Source organism: Pinus tabuliformis, chromosome 7 (assembly GCF_031772625.1).
Source record: "Pinus tabuliformis cultivar Carrire ecotype Pingquan chromosome 7, CPIR1, whole genome shotgun sequence".
NCBI lineage: Eukaryota > Viridiplantae > Streptophyta > Pinopsida > Pinales > Pinaceae > Pinus > Pinus tabuliformis.
In genome coordinates, this window is record NC_142293.1 from 539,777,007 (window position 1) to 539,803,491 (window position 26,485).

The window sequence follows — 26,485 nt, forward strand, 5'->3', positions numbered from 1 at the left end:
CCTATTGGGTGGTTTCTACTTTTAAAGGGGATGGTATGTCCAAGGTACATCCTTTAAAGGGTGGTAGCATGTGATAAAGAGATGAATGGAATAGGGAATGAAAGGGGCAACCTTGGGCCACATGTTGGGGTATAAGGGTAGCTAATAAAAGGGAATCCCACACTTAGGTATATAATGTATAAGAAGGAGCAATCATGGTACATGAGGTGTCCCGACTTTGATTTTTCCACCCTTATTTATATGCCTTTTATGATTTTTTTTACTTAACTGCTCGGGGCTCAAGGGATAAGAGCATGATGTGTAATATATAACAGTGGATACTCCTTTTAAAGTAGGGTGGTTCATTGCCCACCATGGGTTGGGACAATCATGGGTTCTTGAATGATAAAGGAGGCTCATCTAGGGCTTGTAGGAACCAGGGTGATGACCATGATGAAGGGGTAGAACTCATGTATTGGCTTTTGCCCACGTGTTAAATGTGTTTGTCCCGACCATAATTTGCATTTTGTGGTACATATTTCTGTTGAATGTGGCCAATTATGCTTTAACTTTTCTTTTCAGCTGCATCAACCTCCAGGGCATCATTCTAGGCCCGACCCAAGTTGTGGGCAAGGGGAAGGGGAAGGCTAACCCTCTGTGGACCCAATGGAAGAATGTGGACCCAGGTGGGAGAGATGATGAATGGGGCTATAATGAGTGGAATATCATTCATGATATATGTGGATGAGGGAGCCAGACCATGCAACCAAAATCAAGGTTTCCCATGTAGTACCATCCCTAAATCCCAAAAGTTAGTAAAAGAGATCCCACGAGACTAGGGTCCAAGGTTAACATCCAAAATAGGTCTATGTAACAAGAGCACAGACCTAGCCCACTCTTTTCGTGGAATCCATGCCTAGAAGTATCCATGATAAGCAAACTACAATACTCAATTACCAAATGACAATGCATACCTTTAGTTTCAGGAGGCCCACCTTCAAACATACGATCATAACAGATGGGTGAGGGACCACATGGCTGGCTCAAGTGGCGGAGAAATGGTACAACGAGCTAGTTGGTGCCGCAAGGGGTTGCTGGCTGAGGACCATCTTGGAGAAAAAATTTCTCTTACGGATATCACCCACAAAATGGTGGGCTCCAGCTGGAACGTGATCTCTCGGAAAAGTGTATGAAGCTACTCGAACAGGAGGTCACGCGAACACTAACAATCTCTTGGTACACCGCAGACCTGTTACTTGCACATAGATGAAAAACACGAGGCAACATGCTTTTGTGACGTCTCATGATCACACATGCTTGGATTAAACCCATAAATTCGAGTCATAAAAATAAACTTTCAAACGTAGTTTTAAATCTAAATGCAACTAATCTATCATGAGAAATATCATATGACATTAGTTCTAATGCCAAAATTAGTATGCAATGCATCCTACCCTAATATGCATATGGTACAAAACTAATACTAAGTGTAATCATAAAGCCAATGCAACCAACATATCATCAAATCAATATAAATATACCAGCCTATATGATTACTCATGCAGCAAGTGCCAAAGCGAAAGTGGACAAAATCATATGGATGATAAGGCCAATGGGAGGTAGGAAAATAGAATCCCCACACATGGATGATTATGTGAGAATAAGTAAGAAAATGATGTAATCTAGTCCATGAGATCCTCTTTTGTAACCAAAATATAGAGATGTCAATGATTAGGCCCAAAAATTCTTGATGGATGGCAACCTTAGGCATATGATGGTCCTTATTATTTATGTCATATTTTATGGCCTCTACAGGGCTATGATTAGTAGAAACGAGAGACTGATGAGATGGAGAAACTCAAGTAGTTTGACTATGATTATCACACTGGAAAGGGGAGGTTATAGATTGATCATGATCCTGAGGGGGCACCCAAGAAGATAAAGAATGTTCAATGAGGGTTCTTCCTTGACACTATAATCAGAAAGGGGAAAGGGATCAAGGTTACTTGAGATCATATGAGAACAAGCGCAAGAATCACTTTCAAAATGATGAACAAGGGAAGAAGGCAAAGGGGAGGGTGGAGTGTTATATCCAATAGGTTTCTCTTCCCCAAAATCATAATCTAAAGGCTCAGGTGATTTGAATATAGAATCATAAGGAGGAGCCTTATCGATTTCCTTAGTATCATAGATTGGGCCTTTCCTAATTGGAAAATTGATCACGTCCAACTGCCCTTCCTTATGCAAGGGAAAATAAAATTTCTCTTTTCCAAGGGCATCAATGGATATGTCATCATAAATAATACCCAAGAGAAAGGGAGGACCAATTTCAACTTCATCCTCTTTGTCGGTGTCGTAAATGGGAGCACAATCAAATTGAGGACCAACAATTTCCCATTTCTCCTTTTCAATATGGAACTAATCTCCTATATCATCTTCTAAGGGGCAAATGGGATTACCTTCCTCAAGGTTCTCAAAAGGAGAGTCATCAGGAGTAATATTTTTGAGAAAGGTAAGGTCAGTCTCAACTTCATCCTTCCCAACACGTGTTCTCAAAATCATCCTTTTCGTCCTGTGGACTCAAGGAGGATTCATCTTCTTGCTCATTACTTAGATTCTCAATGTCTTGATGATGGTCAATGAAGGCTTCCTCTTGGATGCTTAATGTGGGGCATACTTGAAAATGTCTAAGAAAGCCATCAACGAACTCCTCAATAGATGAGATGCTCTTAGGTTCATGATCATGCAACCATGAGTTATGACCACCGAGAGATCCCATGAACAACAACATAAGGACATCTTGGTGAACAACCTCCTCTCTTGAAGCATGTGCATTAAATCTTTCTACGTGGTCAATTGCGGAGAGTGGATCACCATCAAACATGGGCACCCCATGTACCATCCTTCCTGTGACATGATTAGGGTGCCTAGGGATGCTAGCAATGTCCAAAGCGGGAAATTTATTAAAGAAAGACAACTTATTTGAGATATATATAAAAAATATGTAGGAGTCACAAGGGTGAATTTAAAGATGCCTAGAAAAATGCTTGCTTCACCCTACAAGCATCGACCTTAAAGTTTAATGAAGAACTAGGGCTTCGTTCTTCCAATGGAGTCACCAATAATGTTATGTCAATATGTTGTATGGGGAACAAAACACATGTTTTGTGTCCCCGAAAACGACGCCAAAATGTTATTGCTCAAACTAGCAGGGGTCCTAAAAGGGGATCCTTGAAGGGTTACTACTAGGCTAAGGGAAACAATGGAGCGATAACCCACTGTCACCTTGGCTAAGGCTTCCTACTCTTTACGGATTTTCGTCGATGGGAGGAGACTCATTATTATAAAGATCACGAAATGGATGGACCAATGATAGGGCGAGGGGTGATCCTGGAAGCCTATTCACAAGAGAGGCTCAAATATGTGGCTTGCTTGTCTTGGAAGACAAGATGGAAGGCTCTCTAGGAAGGGCTTGGGGAAAATTTCTAGGGTTAGGTTTTGAGTATGTGTCTTATAAAGGAGATCCCTAAGTCCTAGAATTCTTGTGGAAACTTGGGTTCCAGGTGATCTTTGAAGAATTAACCTTGATAGTGCATGGCACCACAGAGGACCAAGTCGACCCAAGGTTCGGTCAAGGGGATAGGATTTAGAAACCAATGATATGCTTGACCTAATTAGAGAGGGGAAAGGGATCAAGGAATGAATTTTTAATGAAAGGCAATGCAAGGATCCCAGTGAGGTTTCTAGCCTAAGCGAAACCAAGGGCAAGAATTGGTCTTCGAGCTAGGGCTTGCGATATCTCAAAATCCCACCATTGGATTCTCATGAAATTTGAACGGTTTCTTGAGGACATACCAACGTAGTTGTGGACCAAAAATCAAAGTATTTGGATGGCTAGATCGTGAGATAATTGACGCCCTAGGTGACCTAGAGGACTAGACCTAGAGAAGAGAAAAGGGGAGAAGGAAAATAGGTTTAAGGTGATCACCTCTGGGTGGACCAGTGCCTAATCCTTTGGGGAGATTGGAGTCAGGGAGAATTATGACTATGGACCTTTGATTTTTCTAGGAAAAGGAGGCCTCAAAGACAACTTTGCTTGGCACTAGGGTAGCAACAAAAGCAACTTCAAAGACTTTATACTTCATTTTGCAAGGTAAATGGCTTGTCAAGATGAATTTCAGTAACGAAACATCCCTAGGAACATCCATTCATTATACATGGCCCATACATAAAGCATTCACTATCCAGAAACAAAATTTCCACAGCGTCGCATAAGAGATGTAACAAATAAGCCCTAGTATAGCAAATTCTCAGCAACAATGTATGTGACAAAATTAGAAAGAAATAATAACATCAAATTGTACTTACATGTACAAGAATATATCCAACCATAAAAAAAACTTGCCATCAAGAAGCTCCAAGACATGAAAATTATCGAAACATCAAAATTCATTCCATGCTCCAAAAATTCGTCCTCCAAGAAAGATAGCGAAAATCTCTAAAGAGATACTAGTTTTGAATCCAAGTGATGATGCTAAAATGAATCCTCATCACTTCTATTTATACACTTCTAATGAGTTCGATTTAGCTACTTGGGCTTACATTAGCCACTAAAATAAAATAATGTGCAAAATACAAGCCCACCAAACTAGCTCATAAACAAAATAATAAGCCTCTCAACAGGTCGAATGATCAACAATACATGTTGTTGGGCCTTCTAAGAAGCTTGATGAAGTCCATAAGTGCCACAATGATGAATAGGACTCCCAAAAGTAGTGGACAAGGGGTTGGCCACTTGTTCTCCAAATAATAAACCTATGGTGCTCGCAATGAGTGTGAGGGCACACAAGTGGCCTCATGGGTCTCCAAGTAGGTTGAAGATGCCTGTAGACCATCTGTAAGGGCTCAGATGATGGTGTAAGTGATGCCACATCAACATACAAGTCTTGGGTCATTTGCCAAGTGCATGGTATAACTGTGGGGTCAGCTGGGCATGGTGAACCATGTGCATCTTCCTCATCCAATAGCTAAATCTCGAGCAATCTCTGAACATCTTTGAGGATCCATGGAGTGATGTCTACTGCTGTGGAGGCCCATGGCTTTCAACACACACCCTACACATGCCAATGTATCCCTTTGGAGGTTTAGGACCCCGTGTGATCCAAACTTAAACAGGAACGCTACAACTTACAAATATAATCATAAAAACAGAGATGCAGCAAAAAAACACTTCATTTCATTAATAGAAAACTACTGAACTATGCTTACAAATAGAATGAAAATAAGATAGCTCGGACGATGGTAGCTTATCTCTGAGAAGAGATGTGGCGGCTACATGCCTCTGCGCTGAGTTACAATGAGGCTCAAGAACCTTTTAATTATTGAACAATAAGAGAAAACCCTAAACAACCAAAACCCTAACCTGAGGAGATGTAACACCAAGAGTTTATGGGTCTCGTTGGGGTTAGTTGGGCAACCAACTTCCCGGGGTCGTAACTGGGTCATATTATCTCCGTTTGACACGTATGATACCTTGTTGGAAAGATCTCTTCGAGGACTACAGCTGCCGACGCGATTGTTAGAGATCTTTTCAACGAGATATCATATGCATCAAACAGAGATAATATGCTTGAACTGTCTCTCCTCTGTTCATCTTGATGTCCTTTCGCTGATTATTCAAGGCAATAATCTGGTTCAAGTTACTGATTGCAAACATGCCAATTAGTTTGTCATACGTTTCCTTAGCTTTCTTCAAACCATAAGCATAAGTAATGAGATGATCACTAAGATAATCAAGGAAAAATTTTCTAGCTTTGATTTCATCATTTTTATGTTTGGATTTGACAACAACACTTGAATTTTCAGGTGGATCAGCTATTGTGCCTTAAACATACTTCAGAATTTCGTGTTCTTCAAGAGTGATATCTAGCCTTGCTTTCCATGGTCCAAAGTTTGAAGTATCATTCAACTTCTCTTCTACCCTGAAGTAGGACGAAGTCATCTTGATGAAAAAAAAACTTTGGCAACAAGTTGGGTCTCTTCAGGGGATCTCTGGTCTCCATGGACTTGTCTTCACCAAGACTCTGATACCATGTTAAAATCTGAAAGTTCTATGAAGAAAACTAAATGCACTTTGCAGAAAACTAAATGTACTTTTGCAGAAAATTGAAAGTTTTATGCCGTTGCGAATACTTAGAATGTAGATTTCTTCTTCAAAACCTTTCAGATCAGTAATTGTAAATAGAACATAAACTTAAGGATCATATGAAGACAACTAAGCACAAATATGAGACACTGAGATTTTGGTCCAATGACCAGGGCAAGACCCCTCAAGGGGGAAACCCCAAATGATTCTTCTTCTATTAGATTTCTTCAATTGTTCAGCGAGAGAGAGAGAGAGAGAGAGAGTCATCAATGTCTGATCAACTTGCAACTGAAGTGCACTTTCTCTTTGCTTGAAGATCTCCTATTTCTCTTAATCAGATAATGTCTTTCACACTTGCTCCAACTTTTCCCCTGCTCTTGCTCTTCACTAGTTCTCACACTTATCTTGCACACGCTCAACACTTGCTCTCCTTCTTCACAATGAACATGCTACACTCAACTCTAACTTGCTCTTGCTTAAATATATGAGAAAGGAGAGGAGTTACAAAATGAATTAATGCCTTGAGCCAATAATATGAGAATCAAATTCCATGAGGGAGGAGTTACTTGAGGAGAAGTCTAACTGATCTCAAGAATAGAGAGAGAGGTACATTTGTTTTGAGGAGTTACAATTCAAATTAGTGAGAGAGAGAGTTAGCTTATAGTCCATTGTTTGTTAGCTTATTAATGTGTTATTTCCTCAAGACAGTTACCAATATGCATAATAAAAGACAAGTGACACAGTATGTAGGCTTCACCTCTCATCTCTTGAGAGGAAAACCCGATCAAAATTCTTCTTCTAGATCTTCAATTGATAAGTAACAAGTCCATGACATAGACCCTTGACTCTAGTATCCTCTCAAGAATCTTGTCACTAACCTTGATGCTCTGCCTCTTCCTTCCTTCGCCCTTCTTCTTGATCTAGAATTGCTTTCGTCGGCTTCTTCTAGAGAAACTTAGTCTCTATCCTTCTTACTGCTCCTTCTCGACTTTCCCTAGAGAATCTCGGTCTCTAGGTATTTGTTGGTTTCGTCTAGAGAAACTCGGTCTCTAGATCTTTACTTCGACCTCTCAGAATAATCCTTCTCTTGCTGCCCCAGAAGAAACCTCTTCTTTTACTTGCCCAGAGGAAATTCGCTACCCTAACTTCGCACTGCCCAGAAGAAACTTCACTGCCCTAACTTCGCAAACTCGGTCTCTAGATCTTTACTTCGACCTCTCAGAATAATCCTTCTCTTGCTGCCCCAGAAGAAACCTCTTCTTTTACTTGCCCAGAAGAAATTCGCTACCCTAACTGCGCACTGCCCAAAAGAAACTTCACTGCCCTAACTTCGCATTGCCCAGAAGAAACTTCGCTATACCTAGAAGAAGCTTCACAGTTTTACATCTCCTTCTTTGCACTCCTTTCCACCCTTTCTTCACACTTCTTTCTAGACCGAATTCAGATAGGGTTACTTTCTTAGAATGGAGGCCAACCCTTGGGATTTGAAGTTAAAGACAGGAAGGCATATATTTGCAGATTAAAGAAAGCATTATATGGCCTCAAGCAAGCACCAAGGGCATGGTATGCTAGAATGGATGCATACCTACAAAGAATAGGCTTCACAAAAAGTTCTGTTGATCCGAACCTTTATATCAAGGTTGTAGATGGAGAACATGTAATCATTCTTCTATATGTAGATGATCTTCTCTTGACAGGTGTAGAAGGTCGAATTGAAGAATGTAAGAAGCAACTAGCAACATAATTTGACATGAAGGATCTTGGGTTGATGCATTACTATTTGGGACTAGAAGTTTGGCAAGGACCTGATGAAGTTTATTTGGGTCAAGGGAGGTACGTGATCAAGATGTTGAAGAAGTTTGACATGATGGACTGCAAACCTATGACCGCACCGATGATCACAAACTTGAAGAGACTAAGGAGTTCTGAATCTAGCCTTGTGGATCCTTCCAAGTATAGACAACTAATTGGCTCACTGATGTACTTGGTGAATACTTGACCAAACATATGCTTTGCAGTAAATGTTCTCAGTCAATTCCAAGTGGAGCCGAAGCATGATCATTGGATAGCAACAAAATATATTCTGAGATATTTGTGAGGCACCATCCACTACTGCCTAAAGTATGATAGAAGGAATGATGTCCACTTGATGGGATATACAGATTCCGAAAAGGTAGGCAGTGAGCTGGATGGAAGGAGCCCTATAGGAGGATGTTTCAGTTTGGGATCCTCCGTGATCTCATGGATGAGCAGAAAGAAAGACACAGTTGAATATGTTGCAACCTGTGAAGTAAGCAGAGAAGTGATCTAGTTAAGGAAGCTGCTATCTAACCTGTTCGAAGGACCGATGGACCCTACGGTGATACTTTGTGATAACACCAGTTGTATACGTTTGTCTGAAGACCCAATATTTCATGGAAAGACAAAGCGTATAAACAACAAGTATCACTTTATTCGAAAGCTAGTGAAAAATGGTATGCTACAGCTACAGTATATCTCCACTGATGAGCAAGTAGCTGACATATTGACAAAATCTCTTCTGAACAAGAAGCTTGTGTACTTGAGAGACAAGCTTGGCTTGGTTGATGTATCCTCCCTAATTGAGAGGGAGAGATAGACACTACATTCTTGTCTTCACTTGGGAAGAAAGAATGGAGGATTGGGTAACCATCTAGCATTCAATACTCTTTGAGAATGTGGTAGCCTGTAGGACATTGAAGACAAGAGTAGTCGTGGACCGATATTCTTTGAGGACTGGCTATCCAAGATAAGAATAATCTAAAGAAGGTCATATTCGGTGAACACCCGGGTGGAGTATGTACCTTGAAAGACAATGATGATGGTGTCTATAAATCATTGGTCTCACAAACGTTGTGCTCTGATCTTGTGGAGAGATAGAGCTGTTAGTCAAGGCCTTGCTATGTGACAATGCTGGTTAACATGATGCTAGATATATAGGTTACCAATCCGACTCTTTTTTTGAGATCTATTCAGATTGAGAATGACCATGTACCTCTTATGAATACCTCCCTAGTTAAGAGGGAGTGTTGAAAAATGTGTAACTAGGTTCGGTCTTCATAAGTATGAAATGTACTCTTGTAAATTATAAAATGAAAAGAAATTATTATTATTATTGGAGCATGGGTTTCATGCTCAAGTTCTTTTATTTTATAGGTCAAGCAACCATTCAGTGCCTCTAGGGTTTGTCCTAGGTCTAAGAGTCATTGTCATATATTGAAGACCCCAATGGGCATATTGTATATTGCAAAAAAAAAATATTTTTGTTTTTAAAGTGTCGAAATACCCTCCAAGATCAAGTCAGCCTAATTGAAGAGCCATGTTTAACCCTTGAAGAGGCTTATATAAAGAGGGGAACTCGTCCTCCAAATAAGCACTCACTCATCGCTCATTCTATGCGAAGAAGAGGACAAAGAAGAGGTCGAAGAAAGACAAAGTGTTTGGGCTAGTTCTCTCTCCCATGTGCTAGACGAAGCTAGGGTTTCTGCGCAAGGGTTACATCTAGTTCAATCTTGGAAGGAAGAGAGGAAAGAAGGCAAGCGAAGGTCACTAAGGGTATCTCTCTAGCCCTAAGTCACAAGGAAAGGCAAGCGAAGGGAAGAAGAAGGCTCTAAGAGGAAGATCGAAGTTTTCAAGTGTGGCAGCAGTAGTTGCCGGGTAGACAAAATTTTGGATCTGCAGTAGGAGGTCGAAGTTCTTGCAGCAGGAGGCTGAGTTGGTGGTTGATCTTGATCTTGGAGGGTATTGGTCTGAGTCACAAGGTCTTGGTATTCGTCAATTGAAGGATCTATAAGAAGAGAAGAGATTTAAGGGTTTTCCCCTCAAGAGGAGGGGTTTTGGCCCTGGCTTGCAGCCTATATACTGTCACTGTTCTTATTATTTTGCTAGTTGCTTGATGTATCTCACATTATAATAATAAGGAACAAAGCTAATAAGGAAAAAGGTAACACAAAGAACTTTCAAGTTAAATAAAATTAACATATTCATTGCTCTATTGAATTCTCAACAAGATTGATAACCCTAGTTGATTGTCAAAGAAGGACATTTGCAGTGAGAAGAAGGGCAACTCTCCATGCCATAAATTTGTCTTCATTGGAGCAACACAGGAAGGCAATAGTGGGAAGAAGTTCGTAAGTGTTGACAAGCAATAGTGGGTAGTTTAGGGGTTGTTCACAAACGAAGTTGTGAACAACTCACAAGAAGACCCTATGTGTTGATTTGTTGATGGACTAATGATCAACTAGAGGGCAGGTTGGTGAGCCTTGTTCAGTGACCTAAAGGAGCGTGATCCATTGAAAGAGACAGATTGGTGTTGCTGCAGAATGAGAGCAGATGGCCCAACAGATTTGTTCAGGACACATGGACTGAAAGGGCTATGTGTGGCCACCATCAACAAGTAGGTCAAGTGTTGTCTTCTTCAAGGTAGATTGGTAGTCAAAGTGATTGACTCCAAGTCCTAGTTTGTATTCTTGTATCAATGATTGTAAAGGGCCATGATCCTTGGTACGGGAGCCCTAGCCTGTTGTATTATAGATTGTTAATATAATGAAGTTTAGATTGTTAATATAATGAGGTTGGGTTATTGAAAATTGTAAAAATTGTCATGTGCTCTAGTTGATTCAATGGTGTGTATTTTTCCATTGTGCAAAGTAGAATGGTTGAGGCATTTGAGTGTGTTTCTGTCAGAGATTCTAAGAACAAACCCAGATTCTCATGTGCCATGGAAATTCAACACTTGTCGTGATGAATCAATCTCCAAACAAGATGTAAGTTACCGAAACATAAATAATTTGGTTTAGCAAAATTAATAGAATTAATCTTACCAAGTTTACCCACTTGACATGGTTGTACAACCTTACCCACTCCACATGTTTCTTTAGAGGACATAAGGTATCTTCCTAAGTTTCTTGTTTAGGAATAGGTAAGGGTGATGTAATGTGTGGAAGAGGACTAGGAAAAACTTATGAAATAACACTCAAAGTCATGAAGTGATGTACTAGGTCTATCTCTAGTTCAACTAGTTTTTTTTGACCAGGAATCTTCATTTATTTGTTGGAAACCTTTGGGAGGGAGCTGTTTTTATTCATTTTTTGGTAATTTTACTACTTCAACACTTTTCCCTTCCCCCTTTTTAATATTTTTCTTTAGCTTCTTAGTCCTTTTTTTATTTAGACAGGCATTTAACTCTAGGACTTTAGGGGGTTGTCCTTTTATTGAAGTAGTACACATTTTTATTTTATTTCTTTTGCTCTTTACCTCTCTTCCCTTTATTTTTGGCTGGATTTAACTGAGGTTTGCATGATTTTTTTTCTTTGAACTTTTTATTGAGACCTTCATGGTGACATTTGATAAGCTATTCATAAGTTGGGGGTTGTAAGGGAGTTTGCAAAAAGTGTTAAATATGGAGGTGACATGTTTATGTTACCTACTTTGATCCCTAGTGGTACTTAGTGGTCTAGCGCAGGGCACATTTATCTGAGGATAATTATGCCCCTCCATGGTTAGATGAGGCAAGAAGGTAAGATTTTTACTTAGTTATAGATAATAAAAATTCATATCCATGTCACAACACACTTTGCCAACAAGTTAGAATTATCAACACCATTCTAATTTAGGAAACAACACATGGAATCATATTAATTGAAGAAGTCATCATGGAGTAATGTTTGCTAGCACATATGAAATGAAGTGTCTAGGGAGCAAGAATTGATATACCACTGCAAGATGAATTTGAAGCACAGGTGTATGATGGAGAGTAAGAAAGAAGCGGGCCTGGATTTGAGAAGTTGAAACGGGAACCTTGTACAATTAGCAACATCACACTTGACGGAGTGTGTCTCTAAGGTAGTTACCCTGAAGGGGCAATAAGAGGGATGTTGGAGTTCATTGAAGGGATCAATAATGGGAGCTCCCAAAACATCTGCTCCATATTTGAAAAATTCATGTTGTATCCTTGAGCTACTATATATTCTTAGATATGGAACGGAAGTAACTTCACTTACCTATGCTAATCCCTGAAATGGTAAACCTCTTAAGCTAGTTGGTGCTCTTATAATTCCTAGCTGGAGTTCCCGGGCTGATAAGCCATGAACCTGAACTTGTGTTGCTATTTGGCTTGTCATCATCCCAACCTTGTCTTAGTTGTTTGGCTTGAAGCTGCAAGCTGGAAGTGCCATAGATTTATTGTTACTTACCAAAGACAAAGGCCAAGGGATGGATCCATTTAGTTATAGGAATAATCAATAGTTCTCATACCTCTCCTACTGCTATTAGGCTGGTTGTTATCATCCATACCTACGAGTGATTGTTCAGGTTGATGCTATTACCAATCCAATTCTTTGCCATTCGCCAACTTGCAAGTGCTCAACTTAGAAATAACATGTTGGATGATGTCAGGGATGAAGAAAATAACAAGAAGAGTGAAAGGAAAAATTGTGTACATGAGATATGCTGGGACATCATAGACTTTTAGTGCATGCCACATCTAGGTACGGGGATTAAGGTTGGAGGGAGGAGTTTTCTTGGGCATAAGGTCCTGTCAAAATGTGTTATGGGAGAATTGAAGAGTGGAAAAGAGATCCATCATTCAAAACTTGAGGAACTGATTTCTTTCCCTTCAAATGAGGCAACAATGATCTTGCAGAACAAATCCACTTGTGGTGACAGCATGTGGACCATGACAGTTTCTTCTGTCTTTGGTTGCAAACTTGCAATAGACCTTGTTGGCTACAAGGACTTAGAATTCCTTGTAGACTGTAATGACATAGGAGGAGGCAAAAGGTACTGTGATTTTCAGGCTTCAGAGATGCACCTTCCCAGGCAGAGAGAAAAGGGAGGAGAGAGAGAACCCCAATTTCGAAGAATTTTCTACTTTTCATATTTTGCTGAGGGTTTATGATTTCCAAGGATATTTTATTTTATCTATTCTGTAGATGCAGTGACATGTTTGTCTTGTCTTTATTTGAAGTTCATGTTGGACGTTCCCTTTGTTTTTAGATGTTGATTATGGTGATGGCATTTTGGTTGAAAATTGAAGGCACCCTGCCAAATAAGGTGCTGAATTCGTGGGGCTCTCCTGATCGTTTTTCTCTTCTGTGCAGGCCCTGTTACGATAGCAGACCGAGCTGCTGAAGAAGTGATGCGTGTTATAATTTCAGAACACTTTCCAACACATGCAATGTATGACACCTAGAGTATTTACCAAAGAAAATGTTTAGCTCTTTTACTCTTTTAGATCCCTACATCCATTTATTTATGTTAAATTAAATCTTTACAAAATTAGTAGGAACATGTCTCATTAAGTGCAGTCTTGTTGGTAACAATAGCAATAGTAGTAATCTAAATAGCTTAGCTAAATTTAAAGTCTTAACTGGTAGGAATCTACACTTTAGATGTGTTTTGCACTGTTGGCAGATCTAGAATCTATTTTTTTCTCGAGATAGAGATTCTAAAGGATATCCACGACAGATTTGGAGAGGAGAATGGATGGACAAGCAAAGAAGAAAATGCAGAATACGTTTGGGTTTTAGATCCCATTGATGGAACAAAAAGCTTCATCACAGGTAAAATTATGTGTTTATTTCCTCTAATCTAGTAGTCCTTTAATAAATGAGAAAATGTAAAGATGATGAAATAAGTTTTCTGCATAGGTGATGGCATGTTTTGAAAACTACAATTAATGAAATCTGCTAAAGTTCTGCACTTAGTCTGTTAAAATCAGATCATCCAAACACATCTTTTCTTCAATAGGCATGGTCTTTGGGACCATTGTCATATTTACTTCAATTAAGGTACATGTCAAATTCTTACAATCAACATCTTGTACAAACATGTTCCTGTAAGAGTACATATACATATGTTACATGGCGACATGTTCCCTGCCCTAGAGGATGTGTCCTGGAACAGGAATGTCCCCATCTGCTGGGGATGTCCTCTGACTTGACGAGAGGCATCTCCAATGGATCTTTCAAAAAAACATCTGGGCTAAATTTAAAAGATGAACTTGCTGTTTTCATATAAAATGAACAAATAGAAAGTGCAATGGAGCATTAAAACTCAGAAATATATATATATATATATTGATTGAATGATGGTGTTTTTGCAAGAAGGGCCCTGGCTTAAGTAAGCCCTTGGGCACCTTTTCGAGAAGGGGTATGATCTTTGATTGTGCCCCAATTACATAATTAATTAATTACATAACATTGCCTCCCTCTTGAAAAGATGCTTTGTCCTCAAAGCATACGTAACGATGGGTGTTTTTGGCAAAAAGCTTCTGTCTCCCAGGAGGCTTCTTCTTCTGGTAGATTCTTCCACTTGATAAGGTATTCTTTAATTACTCGAGATCGCAACTTCCTTTCCCTGGTGGTAACAATTCCTTCTGGTTCTAAGATGAACTTGCCTTCATCATCTAATATCAGAAGCGTTGTCTGTGCTGATTGGTGTCTGCCCAATGCCTTTTTAAGACAAGATACATGGAAAACGTTGTGAACTCAACTATTGTCTAGAAGGCTTAAGCTGTATGCTACTTGGCTGATCTTTTTGTTAATCTGATATGGTCCATAAAACTTTGGTGCCAATTTGTTTTTTCTTTTTTGTTTTAGGGATAATTGCTTGTAAGGTTGAAGTTTAACAAATACCCATTCTCCAACTTCAAATTCTCTCTCTGTTCTGTGTCAGTCGGCTTGCTGCTTCATGCGATTTCTTGCAATACTTAGATTTTCTTTTAATGGCCAAATCCTTCCATTTGGGAGGTTCATATCCGTACAAAGCTTGAAACGGGGTCCTCTTTGCTGAAGTGTGATAAGTTGAATTGTACCACCATTCAGCGAGATGTAGCGATTGAGCCCACTTATTTTGTTTCTTTGTTGCATAACAACGAAGGCAAGCTTCTAAGCACTTATTGACAATTTTTGTCTGACCCTATGTTTGAGGTTGATATGCAGAACTCATGTTGAGGTATGTTCCAATATGTTTGAAAAACTCCTTCCAAAAATCTTGTCTGACATGGGTAATCCTTCAATACAATCCATTGATATTTCTTCCCATTTTTGGTTTGGGATATTTAAGGGGTGGAGCCCCGGTCATAATGTTCTCACTTTTATTTCGCTGACATTGATCACATTTTGCTACATATTTTTGAATATCATTATTCATACCCTTCCAGAAGAATGATTGACGTGCATTATAGTAGGTTTTAAAGAATCCTACGTCTCCAGCTGATAGTGAATCATGCGACTCTTTGAGAATGTTGGCTTTAAATTTGGAATTTGAACTCAGTTAAATTCTTCCCTCGTACCATAGAATATCGTTTTTCCATTCAAATTTTGAATTCGAAGGAATGTTATTAATCATAGCACTTGTTTTTGGATCTTTTGCATATTCACTTCGAATCTCATTAAGCCATTCAGGAACAACAAATGAAATTGCAAGTAATGATGGTTCTTCATCTTTCCTAGACAGAGCATCAAATACTATGTTATCTTTCCCTTTCTTATGTAATATATTCATGTCGAAGGTAATGATTTTTTCGATCCATTTTTGTTGTTATGTAGATAACTTTTTTTGCTGGAGGAGATACTGAAGACTATTATGATCTGTTCGTATTAAGAACTTACTTCCCAAGAGATATTGTCTCCATTTGGCTAATGTGTGTAAAATAGCAAGCATTTCCTGCTTTCTTGAGACGTTCTTTCTTATTGAGCTTCCTGCTTTCAAACGCGATTGGGTGACCATCCTCCATTAGTATTGCTCCTATGCCAAAACCTGAAGCATCATTCTCAATTACAAATGGTTTTGAGAAGTTTGGAGTTGCCAATACAGGGGATTTTGATATAACTTCCTTCAAGTCTTCAAAACACTTTTCTGCTTCATCATTCCATCGAAATGAGTTCTTCTTTAGAAGGTTCGTTAGGGGTGCGGTTATATGGGCATAGTTTTTAATAAATCTTCGATAATACCCGGTCAATCCTAAGAATCCTCTTAGCTTGGAGATATCAACTAGTTTGGACCATTCCCTTATGGCCTTGATCTTATTAGGATCTACTTTTACTCCTTCCTTGGATATTATATGTTCGAGATACTCTAATTCTTTCCCAAAAGTGCATTTGGACTTCTTGGCATAGAATTGATGCTTTTCTAATACAATAAGAACTTGCTCCAAATGTTGTAGGTGCTCTGTCCATGTTTTACTATAAATTAGAATGTCATCAAAGAACACTAACACAAACTTCTTTAGATATGGACGGAACAACTCATTCATAGTAGCTTGGAATGTTGCTGGTGCATTGGTTAAACCAAAAGGCATTACTTTAAACTCGTAATGACCTTCATGTGTTTGGAACGCAGTTTTTGCTATGTCTTCCAACCTTATTCTGATTTGGTAATACCTTGACCTTAAGTCCAATTTTGAGAAGTATTTAGCTCCATGTAGTTCATCCAACATTTCATCGATAAAAGGAATTGGAAACTTGTTTTTAATTGTTATTTTGTTTAGTCCTCGATAATCGACGCATAATCTGAACGATCCATCTTTCTTTCGAACTAATACAACTGGAGCAACATACAAACTTCTACTTTTTGTGATAATGCCACATTTTAAAAGATCCTGGACTAATCTTTCAATTTCAGTTTTTTGATGATGTGGATATTGATACGGTTTGATGTTGATGGGATTTGATCCTGATTTGACTTCGATTGTATGCTCGATTTCTCTTTTAGGAGGCAACTTCATTGGAAGATCTTGGAATACTTTTTTGTGCTTTTGAATTAGCTCTTGGACTTCCAGTGCTTCTTCGTTGACCAGATTTGAAGTTAACATTTCTAATTGATGACACTGTACTAAATAAGTTGGTGCTCCCTTTCGGATAATCTTCATCATCTGAGATGATGATACAATTTGATTCTGAAGGGGCTGGAACCCATATAATTTGTATTTCTGCCCTTCCCATTTAAATTTTATAAATTGCTTCTGATGGTTGGCAGAGTAAGTGCCTAGGGTTTGAAGCCATTGGATACCTAGGACCACATCCACTCCTCCTAATGGTACAATGTAGAATGGAGATTCTAGATTATAGTCTTGAATTTGTAATTTGACTTTATGGCATTTTTCTACTTTCTCAATTTTCTTACCATCAAATACCATAACCTTCATGTTGGGCATGTGAAATGTGAAAATGTTGAGTCTTTTCGCCATAGTTGAGTCCAAAAAGTTGTGGGTGCTACCAGTATCGATCAAAACCATTACGTTGTTCTTCTTGATATGTCCTTTTAACTTTAATGTCTAGGGTTGCGATATACCTGTCATGGCCGATAATGACACTTGCGGAATATTCTCGTTATCTAGTTCTGGAGAGAATTCTGGGGAATCTTCGATTTCTTCTATGTTTGATTCATCAATGTTTGAATCATTAGTTGCTTCACATTTATATAGGTTCTTGGTCTCCTTTCCTTTAGCACACCTATGTTTAGGGTCCCATTTTTCGCTACAACGTTTGCGCTTGCCCTCTTTCATTCTTTGCATTTCCAAGTTAGTTTTTTCTCCTTCACGAAGATGTGGTGGAACATATTTTGTGTTATCCGTGTTCGCAACTTGCAAAAATCTTTGTCTTGAATATATCCTTTCAACCTTCGGCGACTGCATCTTTTCGTGCTTCTTTTCAGCAGCTTTTTCCTTCTGTCTGGCTACCTCTATAGAAGTGATGTCATGAAGCTCAAGCTCAACCTAGAGATGGGGTTTAAGTCCCATGGTGTATGATTGAATGAGACGAGTTTATGATAATCCAGGTACTCGTGTAGCTAAAGTTTCCCATTTTCGAGTGTATTCGTCCACATCTCTTTTTTGTTGCAGTCTGGTGAGTGTCGAGAAGAACTCTTCTTCCATGACACCTTAGAACCTTTTAAAGAATGCATTTTGAATTTTCTCCAGCTGATAGCAAGTGTCTTCTTTTTCCACCACATATATCAATTATATGTTTCGCCTTCCATTTGCATGGATGCATGCTTGATCTTTTCATCACCATTGTTAATACCATAAATCTCGAAATTTTTTTTCTGCTTTATTGAACCATGCAACACTGCACTTCTCGTTATCGTCAAATTTGGAGAGTTCAACTTTTGCTCTTCGTTGATATGTTGCAACTGTTGGAGTAAAGAGAGGGTATTGATTCGTAAGCTGCATATTTTGAAAATTCGTGGTACGATTTTGTTGAAGGGGTATGGACGATGCTTTTGGAGACTTGAGTTTCTCATGTGATTCTGACGAGTTTGAAGAATCTAGAGAATTGAGATGTTGAGTAGCTTCATTATTCTGGGGTATTTGATCGGATGTAATCTTCAACTTGTCCAAATACATGTCAACATCACCATTTCTTGACTATGATTTAGATTCACTGTATTTGAAAGGATTGCATGATCTTTTTTAAATTCGTTATGGTTTTGCTTGAGCTGACTTTCTACTCTCTTTGTTGTATCCTGGAGCTCCTTGATTTCATTGGAATGACCGATAACCTTGTTCTCAAGATCAGTCAATTTTTTACTAAAATCAACCATTGTCATAGACGACACCATTGAAAGAGTATGTGGTGGTGTATATTTATCCAGCTTTAACTTTTTCCTTAACTTGAACCTATTTTTATTATTGTTATTATTATTATTTATAAATAATTCTTTTTTTTTTTTACTATTTTTTTTCTGTTAAATTTTTTTATAAACTCACTTTATTTAAATATTAATTAACCTACATACTTATTAAATATTAATTGATTATATAATATAAATTATATAATGAATTAATATTTCAAACTATAATAAATTAATATTAAATAATGTTTAGAATTAAATTTTAATACAACAATATATTAATGTTTAGACTAATTGTTGACCAGACAGTTCGAGAGATGTCAATTTATGATTCCGGTGGATGTGTCGAGCGAGGAACGGCCATAATCGAGGCGACGACGGGTCACAGTGTACACGACTAGTCACAACGTTTGGACGACGTGATAGGGTTGCGTAGAAGCGAAGAACAGGTGGTGTGACAGGGATGCAGGGAAATAGAGATGAACGATGTGACCGGGATGCAAAAGGAATAGAGCTATGATCGAGAACAACGTGTACGGAGGAACAGTGACGCAGATGGAAGAAAATAGGGGAGTCGGTGGCTGGGAGGACAGATGATGGGGGTGGAGTTGTAGTAGACTGCACAATTTTGGCCAGAGGATTGAAACATATTTTGGCACGAAATATGTTGGCCGAGTACAAAAACACGGGATGTCACTGCTGGGGCCATTATACTTGCTTGAAAACGCTTAATGTTGGTAAAGTTTTGAGTGCACAAGAAACACTGGAGACATGATAAAAATGGACAACGAAATCATTTTTTTTGTGACAAGTGGAATTGACAATTGGGGCAGTCTCATACTCGCGTGACATGGGGTTGATTCGACCAGCTACTACTGTAACCACTAGGTTCACCATGTCTACCCCTAATTGGTTATTGAACCAAACACCTCATAATAATTTACATAACACATTAACATGCTTTGCCAAGTGAGCTACCCCTAGGGCCTTACGATGAAGTCAATACAACAATGAAGTTGATCCCTTTTTATGTCAATTGCTAGGTATTTGTGCTACTAGTACAATTTGACTACCTTATTTAATAATATGATAATATCTAATTCTCAATTTATGAACATGACTTTTACATCAAATTATAAACACCATCAAAGCGTTATACTCAGCACCCCCTTTTAACATTACAATGTGAATTACATCAAAAACGTAAAATGGAAATTTATTCTGAAGTAACTCCACTCCACGGTTCAAAATCATGTAGGCAGTCCATCAAACTATCTCATCACCCTCACTAGGGTAGTATTCCCGAATTCTTGAACTCCTTGAATTTTCAAATTCCCCAATTAGTGCAACTCTCAGGGTTCCCAAGTTCCAGACCTGTTAATTTCTCGAACACTTGAATTAGTGAAATTCCTGATGTAATGTCCCTAATGAAATAATCGCCCACGGGAGGCCGAAATAGCCTATCCAACCTTGTAGGCTATTGTCTTGATAAAGGGGGAAACCCAATTTTTCCAATGTTGGGTCGACTGGGGCAAAAAAACCAAAAGTTGGGGGTTGCATTCACAGCCCCTCACATTTAGGAGCCCATGAAGGAATCTATAAATAGAGGAGAGTTTTTAGATTAGGAATTTGGATTGGAGTATCTTTGATTTTCTTGAGCCCGAGGCTCTGAGGGTTTTAAGACTCCTTCTTGTCTAATTTTGGTGGAGGTGATCCCACCCTAGCTAGTCTTTTCTCTACTAATTTTGGTGGAGAAAGATTCCACCCTAGTTAGTAAATTCTTTGTTTATCTTTTGTTCAGGTCTAGAAATTGTGGGAATCCTTTATCTGGAAAAATAGCAAAATTCGGGGGCAAACCTGAGGCAGACAATCGACATCTTTTCTGAGGCAAGTTTCAGTTGAGTTTGAGGCTAAATTCGAGCCTGTTCTATGGTGTAGTTTGAGGTGAAATTCGGGTCTGTTCTGCGGCCTAATCTAAGGAAAAAATCAGGTATGTTCTGCGGCCAGATTTCTACGGCCTAGTCAGAGGCAAATTCAGGTCTGCAGCCAGATTTCTGAGGCAAGTCTGAGCAATGTTGCATGAAGCGGGGACGTTTTTTGGAAGCGGGGACGCGGAAGCGTCATTTTCCAAAAATCTAGGAAGCGAAGCGTCCACGGAAGCGTCTGCTATATATATATATATATTTATATTTTTTTGCATTTATACTCAAAACAAACATCCCAAATACCAAATTAATTGTAGAAGACATGAAAACATGCATATTTTTGCATAAATCAAGATAGATATGGCATCCATGATTCCATTGTAGTTACTAGTATGTACAACAATCATCTATATTCTAGCTATTACAAACATACATCAAATTTTTAAGCATATTATAAAACATAAAACATTTAAGCATATTATAAAACATAAAACATAGAGCATATTATGATTTATCTAGCAAGTGAGCAACTGTCAACATTTGTCATGTCCAAAATTCAAATAATAATGTTTACAAAATATGTCAATTGGTCATTGCCAAGACAAAAAAGGTTCAAAATTCAAATTCACAAGCCTACAAGTCTAATGAGTAATCTATGACAAAAAGTAGTAGATTGTGAATATATCTACCAATCTCTCCTCCTTCCACCACTAAGAGAACGTGGCGGCGGGCCTCCATGTGGTGGCAATGAAGAAGATGGTGCCTGTGGAAGTTGTGGCACTGAAACTGATGAAGAAGAACCCCCTGCTGTTGGTGTTGAACCATGGAACCTAGGAACCGAGGAACCAGATGGGGGTGGGGGTGGCATATCAACACGATCATCATCATCTTGGAATCGCTCAAAAAATTCATGCAAAAAAAAAAACACTAGTTAACAAAAAAATTAAAAACATGAATTAGAGAAATGCTTTATAAGGAAAAATTGGAAAATTCATACCACAATGGACATACCTGGATAAGAGCATCCTCTAATTGCTCTAATCGCAACACTCCATCCTCTAAATTGGGCTGCTCTGGATTCTTGTCCCAAATCAATAGGTCTTTATTAGACTTTGCATCTTCACAGTAATGGGACAACAATCGCAAGTTGTAATGAACATAAACCAAGCTCTCTGCCCGGTCTAAACTCAACCTGTTCCTTTTAACATTGTGGATGAAAGAATAAGAGCTCCAACACCTCTCTGCAGAAGAAGTGTTTACCACCTGTGATAGCACCCGCAATGCCAAAGCGTGTAGAAGTGGAGTACCCCCTCCATGCATGTTCCACCACTCAAGAAAAGAAAAAGTCTCTCGATCTTTAATTGCATGCATGCTCCCAAATGGACCAGTGTTAAGCGTATAGTTGCTCACCTGTCTCTGTACCAATGCAGCCTCCTCCTCATCAGGGATTAATTTACTCAATGCAGCCATATATTTTCTGTGAACCTCTTGATCTTGGTGTGGTTTTCTCCTGCTTCCCCCCCTAGGTGCTGGTGTTGAAAGCCATGATGGATGATAGTATTTAGGTGTCAAAACATATGCTAATGCATGCAATGGAACATTTAGCATTTCCCATCGGTTTTCCACCTCTACACGAATATAATTGTACAAGGTGGTATCTCTAGGTGCAACAATGTCTTTAATCTGCCCCAACTTGCTATCCATTTGCTCATACACCTCCCCAATTTCTGGTCGATCTAAATCTGCAAACTTGATCATGTAATAAATTGGTTTGGTGAATTGCAAAACATATTTAACCCGTGCCCAAAAGTAACTGTCAAGAACAGTGTCCTTGACTGCATTAGCACCATCTATGTTAGTGTTAATTTCATCCCATGTTTCAGCACACACCAGATTAGTTAAAGCTTGTCTCACCTTCACTAGCCGCCTAAAGGTGAGGTAATAACTAGCAAATCTTGTCTTTACAATTTTAAGCAACTGCAACTTGGAGTAAGTGCCATAGAAGTAGTTTACCCTTGTATGCCCTGTGATGAATTTAATGAGTTGCTTCCCTCTCCTGTAAAGCTCAGTAATCCACCCACATTCTTTGTGCTTCACAATATCATGCATCAAAAGGTTCAATGTGTGAACCAGGCACCCAGACCAAAAGATGTGTGGATGAGTACGCTCAATAATTTTTCCTGCTGCCTTACAATTTGCTGCATTATCTGTGATCACTTGAACCACATTATTCGGACCAACATCTTTGATTGATTGCAATAGGAGATCTGCAATGTTTTGTGCAGATGCACTGATGGAGGAGGAGTCATGACATGTAATAAATACTGCACCACTAGAAGAAACACCAAGAACATTTATCAAATGTTGGTTTCTAATATTTGTCCACCCATCTGATACAATGGATACCCCAGAATCTACCCACTCATTTGTAAAACGTGTCAAAGCTCTTTGAACCTTAGCTTTTTCTCTTTCTAATAACACTGTTCTAGCTTTCTCATAGTTGGGGGCCTTGTATCCTTTTGGGGCTTCATTGATGGCCTTTACCATTTCATGCCAATAGGGAGAGCGAAGCACATTGAATGGTACACCGCAAGCACAAAGAAAACGGACTATCTTTCCATCCACATCATCCCTCCCAGCAACATTAAGGAAATCCCCTATTGTTCTTCTACCTCCAGAGCTTGCAGAAGTACCATGAGGAGATGAGTAGCTACCAAATTTAGAGGTTGCACTTGATTCAAAATGAGTTTTTTGTTTCTTGTTTTTTTGTTGTGCAGCCATCTCTATTTGGATGTATTTTCTTCTTTCTTCAGTTGAAATGATTGGGCAAGTTTGTACCCCCACAGGACCCTTTTTTTCATCACTGTCCAGCACCCCACAAAGATGCCTCCTCAGACGGGTATATGAACCACAATATGGTTTTCCTCCATGACAACCATGAGGGCACACAAATTTGTAAGATCCACCACCCTTTCCCCCATCAAGTTTGGTCACATAGTTCCACAAGGGTGTTGATGTAGCTTTCCCATCTTGTGTTTCAGTGTCCCCTTCAGGTTCATCCCCTTCCTCTTCAAACCCTTCCTCCTCATCATACATTGGGTCACTCATATTGGGACCACTGTCCTCTTGTGTTTCTTCCCTTCTATTCCTATTCCCCTTTGCCATCATTAAAACCAAGAGTGGAATGATACATAGAAGCCAAAAGAACACCATCTTGGAATATGGATATAGGTGGTGGACAACCTGTAAGTAAAGGAGCAAGTAGAAACAATGGGAAAGAGTAGGAGAGGGAGGAGAAAAATACAAAAAAATTGTCAAAAAAATAAGGGAGTTTGGGGTTTGAACTTACCTCTTTAGCTCTTGTAGATGAAGTCCTCCAAGCTCTTGCTCCAAGCTCCTCCTCCTTCACTCCTCCAAGCTCTCCTCTCTTCTCCTCTCCTTTCCTCTCTTCTCTTCTCCTCTCCTCTCTTCTCTTCATTCCTCACCTTAACCTCACTCTAACCTCACCCTAACCCACCCCCTTTATGCTAAGTTAACATAAATTAAAAATAAAAAAAAAAAAAAAAACTGATTTTTTGCCTTGCGCGTGGCCTCTTCCGGAAGCGTACGGGAAGCGTACACTTCCTCCTCCGAAGTGCCGTATGAAGCGTGCTTCGGAGGCCTGGAAGCGGCGCTTCCGTACCACGCTTCCGAATTTCCAGGTAGCGGCGCTTCCGAATTTCGGAAGCGCGCTTCTGGCCAAGATTCCTAAGCACTTCCGTACGGGACGCGCTTCGGGGCTTGGAACCGGGGGGCGGGGGGGCTTCATGCTACATTGAGTCTGAGACTAGTTTGTTTCTTCATGTGGCCTAGTTTTGAGGCAGTTTTCGGTGCTCTCCTGAGGCCGAATTTCAGCGATCCTCCCTGAGATAGTTCAGTTGTTTTCTGAGGTAGCTCGGTCACTTTTTGAAGCAGTTTGGATACACTTGAAACAAAGCTCAGTGGTATCTTTTTTGAGGTGTTTCGTGGCACCCTTGAAGGAAGAACCATCTACGCACTTCCCACAAAAGCTACGTATTCTAAGTTATTATAGGCAACGATGCCTACTACAACAAATTAAGCAAGTTAGTCCTCTATAAGCTGTTAGTAGAATTCAATTAAATTAGTGAATCTGATTCATTTTGCAGATAGTATTGAATTGGTGAAGTATTGGTTGAGCACATTACTGGTTTATTGGACAATCAATCCTGTTTATTGTGGAATTGAGTAATATCCTATTACTGTTGATTAGATTGTGCCTACTATTGCTATCGAATAACTTGTGTATTATATGAAGAAATGTCTGCCATTGTATGAACATAGGAACTTTTGTTTCTTTTCTGTCGGGAACCCTAGTTGGAATAAGAAGCCATAGGAAGAAAAAATTACCCTAGGATATTACCGTGGTATCAGAGCTAGTGCTCCTGCCATCCTGGCAGGGTTATTGGAAAAATGGAGCCAATGGAATTGGTCTTTGGGAAGGAGTATGCAGAATTTTGGAAAAAATATGAAGAATGTTGCAAGAACCTAAAAGAAAAATAGAACAATTTGAAGCATGGGTGAAGGCACACCCAAATGATTTGTCATGGTGCTATTGAATCTGACGGTAAGAGCATGCAACAGAAAGCGGGCACAGGGAATTGGAACAAATTTTGGGCTGGCTGCAGGAAAGACCGATATGAAGATACTAATGGTAAGCCAAGAACAGGAAAGCAGAGTGCAAAGATAGTGTCATTAAGGTGAAAGATGGCATGGAAACTCCAGGCGGAAAAAGGAATGCTACACAAGTGACTCCCAAGATTGATCAAGCACTTGAGTTAGAGGATAAGAGGCACATGGGTGATGAGTTGGAAAAATATATCTCTCTTGGTAAAATTAGTATGGGCCATGTCATCAATGATGAAATAGATCAACCAATGAATCTGGGACTAGAAAGCAAGAGTACTGGTAGAGTACCTGAAATTTCCAGTTTGACCAACGATGGAAATGCAATAGGTTCTTTCCTTGTAAAGATGTCTGTAAATAGAGGAAACCTTGAGACTAGTTGTGTGAACTAAGAAGATGGTGCCAAAAACAAAGGTAGGGTCAACCATGATAGTGCTAAAGTACTTGAGGAAGGTACAACTATAGATGTGAAGGCAATTGACACACAAGATAAGGGTTAAGTATGCACCACAAAAAGCGATAATTGTGCAAAGGCTGCCCAACTTTAGGTGTCATCTTTCCCTGTTGGCAAGCAGGATTAGTAGGTGGATTGACAGAAAGGGAGAGCAAAAAGTTTTTCCCATATTTCAGCCAAGAATAATGTTACAAATATTGATGCTGCTGCCGAGGTTGTTGTCAACAAAAAGAATAACAAGAGGGGACTTCTGAGCGACATAAATGCTGCAACTCCCTCATGTAAATTATATAATTCTTATAAGTATCAAAGGGAAGAGCATGAAGATGTGAACCCTACAGAACCATCCAAAATAACAACTGATGTTGTCAAGAGTAAGACTTCTTCAAGGGAGTCTGAGAAGCAAGTCCCAAAGGAAGTAGATGACAGAAGATGCAGCTGAGTTTTCAAACACTATGAATCAAATAACTATTTTAGTTACTAAATTTTTAGGAGACAAAAAATACTCCAGACTCCAGAGGTGTTTTGTTGACAATCAAGAATCAGTGCAAAGACCTACCATATCATTTAAAATTTTTTCCAGACACTCTCCAGGGAGGCTGATGCATTAGCAAGCACTGCAAGAAGACTTGACAGGCCATTGAGTGGGAATTATCGACTTCAACATCATGAGAGCAATAGGGCCAGTTTGGATGGTTATAAATG

At 39.2% G+C, this 26,485-nt stretch overlaps 1 protein-coding gene across 2 annotated transcripts in view; it reads left to right on the top strand.

The window, feature by feature from the left end:
* IMPL2 (inositol monophosphatase family protein) overlaps window positions 1-26,485 on the top strand; it is a 322,520-nt gene that overhangs the window by 38,128 nt on the left and 257,907 nt on the right. The window contains exons 2-3 of one of the 2 annotated variants that reach the window (XM_089458438.1): window positions 13,243-13,321; window positions 13,556-13,704. In XM_089458438.1, the coding sequence (XP_089314564.1) occupies window positions 13,243-13,321; window positions 13,556-13,704 (228 nt within the window). The remainder of the gene's footprint in view (window positions 1-13,242; window positions 13,322-13,555; window positions 13,705-26,485) is intronic. The other variant, XM_089458439.1, reaches the window with a different exon arrangement.